The sequence below is a fragment of the Vanacampus margaritifer genome, chromosome 9, assembly GCF_051991255.1.
Source record: "Vanacampus margaritifer isolate UIUO_Vmar chromosome 9, RoL_Vmar_1.0, whole genome shotgun sequence".
NCBI classification, from domain to species: Eukaryota; Metazoa; Chordata; class Actinopteri; order Syngnathiformes; family Syngnathidae; genus Vanacampus; species Vanacampus margaritifer.
Window position 1 is genome coordinate 7,350,115 of NC_135440.1, and position 13,488 is coordinate 7,363,602.

General features: G+C 42.5%; 1 protein-coding gene across 1 annotated transcript; it reads left to right on the top strand.

Moving 5' to 3' along the window:
- The first annotated feature begins 277 nt into the window (after positions 1-277).
- LOC144057923 (thyrotropin-releasing hormone receptor-like) lies at positions 278-12,968 on the top strand. The gene is made up of 2 exons (XM_077575946.1): positions 278-1,090; positions 12,231-12,968. The coding sequence occupies exons 1-2, from the start codon at positions 278-280 to the stop codon at positions 12,684-12,686; spliced, it is 1,269 nt and encodes a 422-aa protein (XP_077432072.1). The 3' UTR covers positions 12,687-12,968.
- The last annotated feature ends 520 nt before the right edge of the window (positions 12,969-13,488 follow it).

Here is a 13,488-nt window from a genome sequence, read left to right on the forward strand (position 1 = left end):
TCACTCGCGGGTGTGAGCATGAGGGAGTTCTCTACTCTTCTAACTTCAGTCTGCAGGCGCGTGTGGCTGGAATTTTTGCAACCAGGGAATTGAAATGAAGTAGATGATGGAAAGGGAGGACGTTTGGATTATTTGAGGGTGCCGTTAAGTTTTATATTGAACTTTAATTACATTTATATTTAATTTTTAAGTTGATCTTTTTATGAGTGCACTTGCAAATCATTTCACTAAGGGTTTTAGTTATTGTTTTTGTTGTTTAAACCTCAAGAATCCCATCATGGACAACTTGAGCACAGACAACGTGACAGCGGGGAATGACACGTCTTCGGCGCAGCACAATCAAACCTTGGGTGTGTGGCAAGACTACGCGCTCGAGTACAAGGCAGTCAGTGTGTTTTTGGTGACCTTCATTTGCGGGATGGGAATGGTGGGCAACATAATGGTCATCCTGGTGGTGCTGACCACCAAACACATGCGAACTCCCACGAACTGTTATCTGGTGAGCCTGGCTGCAGCCGACTTGATGGTGCTGACCGCGGCCGGGCTGCCGAACATCACCGACGCCCTGCGCGGCCAGTGGGTGTACGGATACGCAGGTTGCCTGGGTATCACTTATTTCCAATATTTGGGAATTAACGCGTCCTCTTGTTCCATCACAGCATTCACGGTGGAGCGATACATCGCCATCTGTCACCCCATCAAGGCGCAGTTCCTGTGCACTTTATCTCGGGCTAAGAAGATCATCACGCTGGTGTGGGCGCTCACGTCCATCTATTGCATCATGTGGCTCTTTTTGTCAGACACCCAAACTTTGGTATATGACAACGTCGTGCTCATCAGCTGCGCCTACAAAGTATCCAGGAGTCAATACCTGCCCATTTACTTCATAGATTTTGCCGGTTTTTACGTGCTGCCCCTCATGCTGGCCACAGTTCTTTATGGATTCATCGCTAGGATACTTTTCCTAAACCCGATGCCCGCGGAGCCCAAAGACAACGCCAGCAAGTGGAGGAGAGGAACTAGTCAGGTGGGAGGAAGGATGATCAGCGCAAACTCCTCCAGCAGCACCACTGCTGCTTCCCGCAGGCAGGTGAGGAAACCTCATCTCTCATGTCTACTGTCTAATGTCTACTAGATGTCAGAAGTCTGAAACTCACCATAGTTTATCAACCCCTTACCCTACAGTGGCAATTAGTAAATTATTCTATATTAAATTCAATATTGTAGAAATAAGCGGTTCAGATAATGAATGGACAGATGGATGATTACTTATTAAATCCAAAGTCTAAATTAATTAATGTGTAAATATAATCAGCTACACATTTTAGCAAAGCAAATCAAATCCTTTTCATGTGCAGAAAAATCCGACCCTATAGGTAGGTGAAAGCCTTAAACCTGCATGGCCACATTTATCAAGCACGCAGAATGGGCCCGCATTGATGATAATGACCCCCACCCCCACCCCCACTTATGAAGACAGCTCCGCCCATATTTGTGATGCCATTTTTGTGTGATCACGCGGAATGTTCGATACCACTTTTTTTTAGACTGATACCGATACGCAAATCTTCAGTACTCACCGATACCAATACCAAGTGCCATTAGTACTTATGATACATAACATTCCCCCCAAAAAAGCAATGACAGATTTATTTAAAAGACCTATATATCCCAATTATAGCAAATTTTCTTAAAATTGTTTGAAATTAATGCCAATTATATTTTTTTCAATTTGCTCATGAAAGTCATAGCGCACACAATAAAATGAATTTAAAAAAAATAGTTAAATAAAATGAAACAAATAATCCAGTGGTAAGGGGGAAAAAAGTCTCAATCAAAATATGTGGTTGGTCAACTTCCTTTTTGGAATACAGTAGGGTTGTATTTTAGTATTCGAATACTCGACTGAAAATTTTATCGAGTACTCAAGTACTCGGATAAAATATATTTTGGGATAAAAAGTAATTTAAAGTACACAACAACAAAAAATAAGACATTTTCACTTAATAATGATTTTATTTTTATGAACAGCTTATTTTTTTTCAAATTGTACACTTATATTATACGCCAGCGTAGTGATTGTGCAATTATGAATTTGGAAAGGTTGACCAGTAATAAGGCAAATTGAATAGGGTAATTTTAAGGCATTTTATTCTTTCGTGTTACAGGTTTAAAAAACAAAAACAAAAAAAACAAAGATTGTGATGAATCTGCAGACACGAAACACATTAGCTTCTGGAGTATCGCCCTACAGGCCACATTTTAAATCAGGAGCCAGTTGAAACGTAACGTGGCAACCGTCACATCACACTAAAATAACATATTCATGTATCGTGTCGTTCGCTCCATTCATGGCGCCTTGGGCGCAAATGCGGCAACAGAAGACCCTCCACGCCACTGACTGGCCTGGACCAGGTTGAGTGGATGTGGGACGGGAGCGGACCGATGCGGTGGCAGCACTTGCCGCAAGCTCCACTTCCGGTCGCCCCGCAGCTTCAGGCCAGCCGGGCTCCCGCGAGTCTGCCGCACCCTCAGCCTCGTTTACCGCGGGCGCTCTCTCTCTGTGGTAATGATCCTTCTGCAGGTTTACCTCCAGAAACCTTGTTCCCTTTCCCCGTCGTTTTCATTCCCGCATTCCGCTCGCACCTTCGATTTATTTTTAAGTCCTTGGTTTCCGCTGCTTGAATCAAATAAGTAACATACGCTTTTTCCTCCTTCCTTTGCGTTGGTGATGTAAGTGGCTAAATTAAAAGTAGCCCGTGCGTCCGCTACGCTAAAGCCTTAAATAAACGAGTATTCGAGGCAGGAAAAAGCCCTCAGACTTTTCGTACTCGAGCTACCTGTGGCAGTCACTAAATGCAAAATACACATTTCAGCCTTTAGTTCCTCACCGAAAAACGTCCACAAGATACCATAAAATGTGTCTGGTATCGACACAATACAGATACCTGGTATCGGTACTCGCCCATCCCTAATCACGTCACGTCAAGTCAGTTTAAGCTCCTCTCGTGTTGATTGTGTGGCTGCACACCACACACAGTTTATATGTTATTTATTTGACCTAATTTAAAAAACCTACAGTGTAAATCAGGCTTTAGTTTAGTGGTCAGTTCATTTATTTGACATCAAGCACGTTGTTAGACAACTAAGGGTCCTTGGTGTGCAATTTTAAGCAGGAGAAGTGAAGCCACCGGAAGTGCCTTGACGGCAGTGGCAGCTGCTTGTCATTAACGGAGGGGAAGCTTCTTTTTTTTCTAGGCAAATTATTAAATATATTTATTTACTCGAATTTTATTTTCGTAAGGAAGACTAACATTTGGCTTCACCAAAATTGGTTGACAAAATCATATTCTACCATGATGTGCAGCTTGCTAACAGGTGGAGCTTCTTACGAGGGTATACACTACTGTGTGACCGAGATGGGGTAGCTCATTGGGGAAAGAAATCGCAGAGTGACGCAAGAGAGTCGCCAAACACAACGATAGCCGTTTTTAACTAAGTCGCTGGGGATCAGTTAATCAGTCTCTGGTCAGTTTAGAACAACGGAATGAAAAACTTGGGAGAAGCCGCGGTGGAGTTTTATAGGTCAAGATAACTGATTCGTTTATTTCACTATCAATCAAAAAGACATTTCGCCTCATTGATTCCCAGAGCGGGATAAAGCTCAGCATTTATCCAATTTCCGTCCAGTTGACCGTCCAGTTTCGCGTAGTGGAAACACCCACCCTACGCTTCCTCATCAGCGCCGAGCGGCTGAGTGACAAAGCACTTTGGCGCTGCGGGGATGAATGAGAAGGAAGTCACGTCAGTCACCTGTGAAAAATAGCTGATTTTGAACAAAAGATGAAGGTATTCTAGCTCATACTTAGCCAATGAAATGCACACACAGCTGTACACATTTCACCACTTTTTTTGTGGGGAGGGGAGTATTTTAGGGGAAGCTGAGCTTTTCTTGCAGTCATGGGCTCTGTCCCAATACTCGCACTTCCACCCTTGTGCCCCTCACTTGCGCATTCCCGTTGATGGGTGCGAGTGTGTAGGTGTCCCGGTTTTCCAAAGTGCACTGTCACCTCACTACACTCTAAAAAGAGAATTGTTGAACCAATGCAAGATTGCAAATTTAATTGTTGATTAACTTAAAAAAAAATGCTTCAATTGGTAACACACAATTGAATTAAATTAATCCAAAGTGGATATATTAAAGTTTAATTAATTCGGAGTTTATTGAACTTAATATAGTCACTTGAATTAAGTTAATCCAAAATTATCGAAAGTGAATATATTAAACTTAAATTGCTTCAACAATTCTCTTTTTAGAGTGTACGACCCGACCCCTTTTGGCCCTTTTACACTTAGGCTGAACCTGCATCGATGCAGGCTTAGCCAAAGTGTATTACCCACAATTCATTGCAGAGTTGACCAAAACAGCTGGAAAATGGCGGCGTTCAATGGTAATTCCTGTGCCTATACCGAAAAAATGTCTTTTCAAGTGTAAATAACAAAGTATGTGTACTTTTAATAGAAGTTTAACGTCACCTCCATATTTTGCCCTAGTGCCGTTGACGTACTTAGCCACCTTGTGCGCATGTGCCGCAGGTTGTGCAAGGACCGCAAATAAATGCTTTGCAAATCCAGGCGTGGAGCCATAGCTGCCGTCAACGCTGGTTTTTACTTTAGTAATACTTTACTGCAATTTTGATATCATTTTAAGCATCAAAATTGCGAAAATAACAAACGCTGCGGCAATGTTTGATGATGCAATCAAACATGACGTCGTATGAGTTTGCTTTTGTAATTCTTGATAAACGTAGCGTTTGTTTGCTGTTTTCCATCTAAAATTACCTTAACATTTGCTTCTTTAATGAATCCCAAAAATATTTCTGTTTTGTTGTCCCCTCAAATACTTACTTCATCGACTGACATTGCTTTGGGACTGCAAACGTACGTGTGACGTAATATCCGGTCAAAACATGCGATATGTATCTGGTCTTGTCGCGTTTATTCTCAAAACCTGTTGCCATAGCCAAAATTCACATTTGCCTTTTTTCGATACGTTTCAAAATCCACCTTTTTTTTGGCGAATTTTGAGCCCTTTTTCAAATTTCTAGCATTTCCATTCAGTTTAATTTCACATTTTTTGAAAATCCAAATGAAAATGGGTGGATGCAAACACCACTACTGTATGTGCATACAAAACCTAAAACAAACATACTACTATATAGGGGTGTTAAAAAAAAATCGATTTGGCAATATATCGCGATACTACAGCACACAATTCTCGTATCGATTCAATGGAAGAATGTTATATTAATGGAACATTAAGCCTTAAAATTTTATGTCAATGCTGTTCAAACATGAAACAGATTGCAACCTGTTTCGCTTACAGTTATAAACCTGAAGTACATTTTCATACAAATCTTATAGTGTACAAGTACAAGTTTACTGATTAGTATTTTCTAAATGTGAATTATTTTTTTGTTGTTGCAATAATTAACTTATAATTGACTTCGTATCAGGATTAACTCTTTGACTGCCAGACGTTTTCAAAAACGGGTTGTCGCCAGTGCCAGCCGATTTAAGCATTTTGAGTGATCTTTCAAGGTCTACAGAAAATGTTGTGTTTGGACTATGGAAACACACATCCTACCAAATGAAAGATTGGACTCTCATCTTTCATCAGAAAAGAAAGTTTGTTTCTACCTTATTCCGTTCTTCAGTAATCAACAATAGAAAATGGTTACTTTCACCGAAATTCTCTGTTTTGAAACAAAAAACGGAGAAAAAGAGCTTTTTGTGAAACTGTGTTATTTCATGCACTCTAGTGAATTGTACACTTCTTTTTGTCCATGAATGATGCCACAAACACCTAAATAGTGCTTTACTTCTGTAAAAAGCTTTCACCAACAATGAAAAAGTGTTTTTTGATTGCAAAATACGTTTATTTCCATTCAACAGTGTAACAATTTGACAAAACAATTTCGCAAACTATTTACAAATGTGTGCAACTGTGGTACTACTTACAATTATGTGGATGTTTCAAATACAGTTTTTCCTTTTGTAACGCTCTCCTGCGTGCAAGGAGACGCCAGGACTCGCACAACAGTTTACTTTCACTTTCGCATTGGTCCGTTTTGCATGCAAACGTTACACTTTCTTGACGGCCTTTTTTTCCGGGGAATAAAAAGCAAGTAGCAGACTGTACACACTTCCTCCGATGAATATGCATTGGACTTGGGGCACTCTCCGTCGTCCGATCGAACGTCCGCCTGCGCGTGCTCGGTTGCGCTCCGCGTTACGACACCGTCATAGCCGCCGCGTCAGCGGTTCCAATTTCGCCGTCAAGCTCGGATTCACCTTCATCATCATGATGATGACCATCGTCGTCATCAATGTACTCTTTTAGCGTTGGTCGATGCCTTTTGTCTTGTAAGTGTAGAGCTGCTTGCAAACGCTCGCCATTGCCCGTTCCCTCCTCCATCTAGCTCCATCTAACGTCTTCTACTGCCGCGTCAATGCTTTCCAACCACGGAGTCACCATCATCTTCATCATCGATGATGATCATCGTCGTCAACAATGTGCTCTTTTAGCGATGCTTTTGGTCTTTGAAAAAAACGGCTCTGGCGTGAGCTCCTCGCGACCGGCCGCCATTTTTCCTTTGTTTTCCATTCTGATCTCCTGCTCGACGCTCTAGCTCCGCCTCTACTGACGCCCACCCGATCTTGTCAAAAGAGAGTCATCGCTGCCCTCTAGGGGCCAAAAATAGTCATTAGGCTCACGAGACCTGCTTAAAACTTTCAGGACAGCTCCGCAAGCCTTCCCAGGACCCGTTTCAAAAAAAAAAAATGGGAGGACGTCTTTTAACGTCTTTGGCGCTCCTCCGTAGGTTTTTGCAGAACGTCATTTAACGTCTTTGGCAGTAAAAGAGTTAATTGGTATCGAATTGTGACCTATGAATCGTGATACAGATCGAATCGCAAGGTACTAGGCAATTCACACCCCTACCTATATATATACCACGTGGTGCTAATATAAACATTTGTGAAGGAAGAGCTGCAGTACACTAGGCACTACATGCATTTCGAGATGTATGTTTGTTCATCAGATGAAGGGAAGAAGTCTTCTTGGAATAACAAAAGGGGTGTGGTAGCCTGAGGAAGTCCCTGCCCTATTGGCCAATTTGATCAGTTAACTCCAACTCAAACATGATTTTTTTTCTCCACAGTGTGATTGGCGCATATTGTTTGACAAATGTACACCAAAAACTGCCCATGCACACGTTTGTGTTGGGCAGCATTAACCAAATCACAAGGGAGGAAACGGTCACTGGATTAGCAAAAGGCCAAGAAAGTACACAAGATTAGGTTTTGCAGATGCTAACAGTCTGTCACCTTGGAGATTAACCATCATCATCTGAATAATGATTTGCTTATGATGAGCAGCTTGTTTGGCTGTCACAATTGATCTAAGGAGGATTCACGAGCAGACCTCGTTGCTTATAGCCTTTAATATGCATTTTAATATATCAGTCCCGAGAACACAAATAAAATAGTTGAAGCAATTACCAGAAAATGCTTATAGTTGAGGGGTGTAAAGAAAGAAAGAAAAAATCTAATCAGTCCATGGTGAATCACTATTTGTTTTGATTAACTTTACAGATCAGTTCAACAGAAAGAAAAGTATTAGTCTGATGAATTAGAATGATACAGAATCATCGGGCCACAACAAGAGCAGCTCAGAGCCTGGAGGTAACTATGAGCAGCACTAATGTTGTAAAAGTTTGCTATTCAGCCTAGATTCATGCTTTGTTCCCTCCTCTTGACAATAACAAAACCGTTTTCATTTGTCATTTGTGTGCGTGAGTATTATTATGCAAATAATGTTTGGCTCACTTAGGTTGAATCATAATGTGCTCATAATGAGGTTATTATGCTGTAGTTCATCTTCATCATGGGTGTCCAATCCAAGCCTCAGCTCACTTATTAGGTGCACCTGTTGATCATGCTGCTATCCTATTGGACAATCCCAAAAATGGTATACACTATAACAACAGCAATATAATAATGCAATTCCGGCACGCCACGGGGAAATGAAAATAAAAAGAAGAAAATCATTGTAGCCTCTCCAAATCCAATTTTCTCTGATGGCAGCACTCTTGGGAATGTAAATGCAAACACTTGCAGCCATTGTTTGCCTCTACTTGCTTGACGTATAAGCAATCGATGCAAGGACATGAAAACATATTCCATGCATTTGCTGCAACAGCTGAGGGTGTCGAGAGGCATTTTAGTGTTCAGAAAACCAACCGTCTGATTAGCTGAGTAGAGAAGGAGGAACAGTCATTTGAGATGAAAACTGCATTTTATAATTTACGGGTTCATGCTGTTGCTTTTTGGACATTTTGGGGATTAATTTGTAGTTAGAATGAAAAACTGTAAAACACGTGTTACAGCAATCTTCATTGAAGTTAATAGAATAAATAGTCACATCTGTCATTGTGTATCATGACTACTGCAAGATGTTCTTGACACAAAGCGTTTAGCAGTTCATCAAATTAACTAGAAAACATAAACAATATATAATTGCTTGATTGATAGATTTGAGCGTGTTTAATAAATTTACGTCGAAGAATTTTAAAGTGGTTCTTGCATACATCCATTTCTGTGTATGCTGCCCTCAAACGAAATTTTTATGAACAGTGTGGTACCTGAACGAGTTCTTCATTAACGGCAACAAATGTCAAATGTGAACTATACCTATATTAACTATTACAAAAAAAACTGATAAATACACCGTAATCCAGCCTGAATTAGGTGGAAAAGGCCATTAGTTGCCAACCCCAGCAGCTAACAAATAAGGCACATACGTCATCACATACGTCATCAAAATGTGACGCACGATTGCCCGATGTAAACACAGCAATGCTGTGTGCGTTGCTTGGATAGCAAACGCAGAGCGTATGTAATTCGCCCGTCCATAAGCATCCTTTAGCTGTTTAATGACACCACCGTTGGAGTTTACTGTAAAACAAAACACCATAAAAAGAATTACACACATTGTAGATGTAACCAAAACTTGCTTCGTTGATTAAACATCGCTAGCACTAAGGCTATGGTCGATGGAGGATCACATTCAAATGCTAACGGAAAATTAGCATCGACTTGGGGAGTGACAGTCCTTCAAATAACGAATATTCACACAAACGCTGTGGAAGCACATAAACACAGTTAAGATTAGGCTACTCAAAGGCAATTTTTTTTCCAAATGTGTGAAAAACGAGTTATATACAAATGCTCAAACACAACTTTCTCTTTCTCATTTAAGTGTGTACTCCACACATGCACGGCACAACACTGCCCCTAAGAGGCCAACACCTGCAGGAACAGTCATATTGTTTTTTGTTTAAAAAATAATAATTGCTATTAATTTAGTATACAGTATTATTTTACTAATTTAATTGTTCAATGTCCTTTTAAATTACATTTAAAGTTGCGTTTTCAAGGATTGATGGAATGTTTATTGTCATACTAACACACATTTCCACATGACACAAAATACATTCCCTGAGGTCCCAGGTTAGCCCACTAAGTCTCAGGACTTGTGAAAATAAGATAAAATAAATACGATAACGAAATATTTCATTATTGATTTCAACTGAAGGTGTCAGTCTGTGGAATAATCTGGATTGTAAAACAAAATCTTGTCATTCTATTTGTATTTTTTTTAAATGTATAAAAGCACAGTTATTGCAAAAATATATATAGCACAAGGACACACAGTTGAATTATTTTGAATTATTTAGCGTCTTGACCGCTTGCTTGCTGTCGTTAATTTTGTGTTGTTTTATTCTTTTTTTGTGTTGATCAGGGGCAGACAAAACAAGTCTGCTGTTCTGTCCCCTTTCATTTCTTTTCATTTACTTTGAATTTCAATATTGCTTTATATTGTCTTTTTCTTTTACAAATGAATGAAATAAATTGAATTTGAATTGTGATAGTTTATGTAACTTGAAAGTAGTTGAATTTTAGTAGTTGAATACATACTTTGAAATCATTGAATGATTTTTATCACTTGTGATTTTAATCTTTTTTTTCCCGAGAGAGAGAGCTCAGTATTGTTCATTCGGTAATTTTACCGATTTGACATGTCATCATCATTGCTCTCTTTTTTTTTTTTTGTATGTGGGTGAGTATTTGCATGTGTGTGTGTGTGCATGTGTGCTTGCATGTGAGTGTGTACTCATTAGTTTACCTAAAACCTATTAAAAATCCCATACCGTTCACCTAAACCGAATACTTCAGAATCCAGCTAGAGTCGTGAGATTGTCAGGAGACTCGAGGAAGGATCAAAGAAAAGAAAGGAACGTGAAATCCAGCACTGACCAGACATTACCTACTACCCACGGGTTACCAACCAGAGTCTTTCACCAACCCCAGAAACATCTAAATTCCAACAAATTAAGGACACCTCAAGAGACCAAAGGAGAGACTGAGGAAAGGAAGGAAGGCTAGATGAACATGAACCCCAACATGGCCCGCGCCCCCGACCGAATGCAGCAGGACAGGGCACGGCAGGCCCGCCTTGCACCCCACCGGCCCACAGCACCCCCCCCCCCCCCCTCACACACACACACACACACACACGCACACACACATCCACCCCCACCACCCACCACAACCCAGCCCCAGCCGCACCCAGGCCCCCAAACCCCAAGACACTCCCCCACCCCCTGCACCCAGCCACCCGTATCCCCCCACCCCACCCCAACCAAGCCGCTGAACCCCCCGACCCCACTCCCATCAACCGGCAGTCCCTGACCCCCAAACGAGGGCACCCGCGCCCACCCCACCTCCAGCCGTGTGGAGGGACGGAACACCGGGGGCGGGAGGGGAGATGGGAGCACCGGGGCACGGGCGGAACCCCCGAATCCCAGGCCCAGCGGGGAAAAGCCCCAGTCGTCACGCCAGCGTTGTTGATGAAAGCTAACCCTGTTACTGAGTTCGCCAGCTTGCCGACTGGCGAACTCTACCCCTACACCGTGAATGTGACCCCACCCAGTGTATATACAAGTGTGTGTGTGTGGTGCATTAAAATTGGGAGCAGGTGAGATGGAGCAGAGGGAAATGATATCCTCCCGCTCTGATCCACCTGCCTCCCAGACATGTCAGTGAGTGTATGTGGTGCATAAAAAAAAAAAATAGGGGGGGCACGGTGGCGCGGCGGGGACACGGATGAGGGACCGCAGCACTGCTTAATACTGCGGTCTGCCCCAACTGATGCCACCCCCAGTTGTGTGGTGCATTAAAATTGGAGTTGTAGGGCGAAGACAGTGTCTCCATCTACCCCACCGTCCCCAAAGTGTGTTATGTGCCCTATGTGTCCATAAACAAAGTGTATTGTGCAAAACTAGTGCAGTGAGTTAAGAGGAGCGACCAGCGGGCCCCCCCAAACCAGCCTGGCGGGGCGATAGGGCTCGCCCCCCGGATACTGGGGTCCGCCCGAGGTGCCAGGAGGCCCACTGGAGCAGGGCAGGCACAACACCAAACACCCACCCACCCGGCCCCCGGAGCCCCGAGACCCGGGCCATGGATGGAGCCCCCGGCCCAGGGAAGGGGGAGGAAGGCGGACAGGGAAGGGGGAAGGATCGGGAGAAGGAGACGAAAAGAAGGGCAAGGGGCGGCGGCAGGGGCGGCGGCAGGGCCGCAGAGAGAGGTTGAGAGGAGGAGGAAGGGTGACAAGGGGGAAGGGACAGGGAGGCGGAGGACAGGCGGAGAGAGGCGAGGAGGGAGGGGGAGGAAAGGGGAATAGTAGTCTACTCGAGCATGCTGGCAGCAACTGGGTTCCAGACTATAAAAACACAACCATTAGTTGCCAAATACAGAAACAGCTCTCGCTAACAGGCAGAATTAAGTAATCAGATTTAGGTTAAAAGATTTGTGATTTTAATCTAAATTACATTCATCACGATTATTCTTTCTTCCATAATCATCCAGCCCTACCAGCTTGCAGCAACACATTGGGGGGTGAGGGGAGAACTATGAACTTGTTAATTTTTGGACTGATAAGCTTATAGTTCGAAAAATTTCAATTATGAACTGTGAACTGAACTAGTTTATTTAAAAATTTGCGAGCTAAACTTTGAACTACTTTGTATAGAAATTGAACTTTCCCAACACTGTTAATGAATACTCTATATGCCCCCACACCCCATTCCCCCTTCTATTTTTAATAGGTAACCAAAATGTTGGCTGTGGTAGTGATCCTATTCGCCTTACTTTGGATGCCCTACCGGACCTTAGTAGTCGTCAACTCCTTCTTGGACAAAGCCTACCTGGACAACTGGTTCCTGCTCTTCTGCCGCCTCTGCATCTACTTGAACAGTGCCATCAACCCGGTCATCTACAACGTCATGTCTCAGAAGTTCCGCACTGCCTTTAAAAAGCTGTGTCACTGTGGGCGTCAGCGCCTGGAGAAACCTACTTCATACAGCGTGGCGCTCACCTACAGTGTCATCAAGGATATGTCCAACGGAGAAAGTCTTGACCACTTCACTACAGAAATGGAAGAGCTAAACACACCAAGCGACCACTTAGTACCCACTGGAATCTCGCCAACTGCCAATCAGATGTTGTTTGAAGAGCCCTTCCTTTTGGGGAAAGGCGTTCAAACTAAGAAAGAGACACACTGACAGTGATGCTATTTGAGTTGTAATAACAGATGCACAAATGAGTGAGGATTAAAGAGATAATATGTTATTTTTCCTGCAGACACATTAATTTCCATGTTTGACTGACTGAAAAAGTTTTGTAATTGCCTATAGATGCCACAAGGTGGTGTAAATTTTTTTCATATTAGACAAGGCTAAATTAACTCTTCCACTCACTTCGACATAGCTCCTTGGCCCAAGATGACAACAAAAGATTTTATATGTAGACATACTAGGGGGCAATTTGAGGGTTTCGGCTGGGGGCGCGAATGACCCCAGGAAATATGTTTTTGCCTTACTAGGAAAAAAAAGTGTAATTCCACATCCTCTACAGTAGGGGGCAGTGGCGCCACCATTGTCAAAGAGTGCAAGGGGTATTAGCGCCTATGCAGACATGTACTTTCAACAATTTTATTGACAAACAGATACTATTTATAGTTCTGGCGAAGATGTGAGGGGGTGGGTAACAAACAACAACTTTGGTAACAGTACTCACTCAAATAATTACTCAAGTAAAAATAAAAAAATACATGCTTTGAAATGCACTTGACAAATTGAAGTAAGTAAGTATTTTTACTGGATGCTTGATGCTCCCCCCCTACATTATTTTGGAAGATATTAGCTAATGGAGCAAAAATGGGTATACATTGGCCAGTTGACTCTGACTTGCCCTGAGTCGAGTCCACAGTGTTGAGTATCACTCGCTCATGTTGCTGGTCCACTCCTTGCTGACATGATTGAACCTTCTTTTGTATTGTGCACTGACAGTCTGTGGCATTCTTAT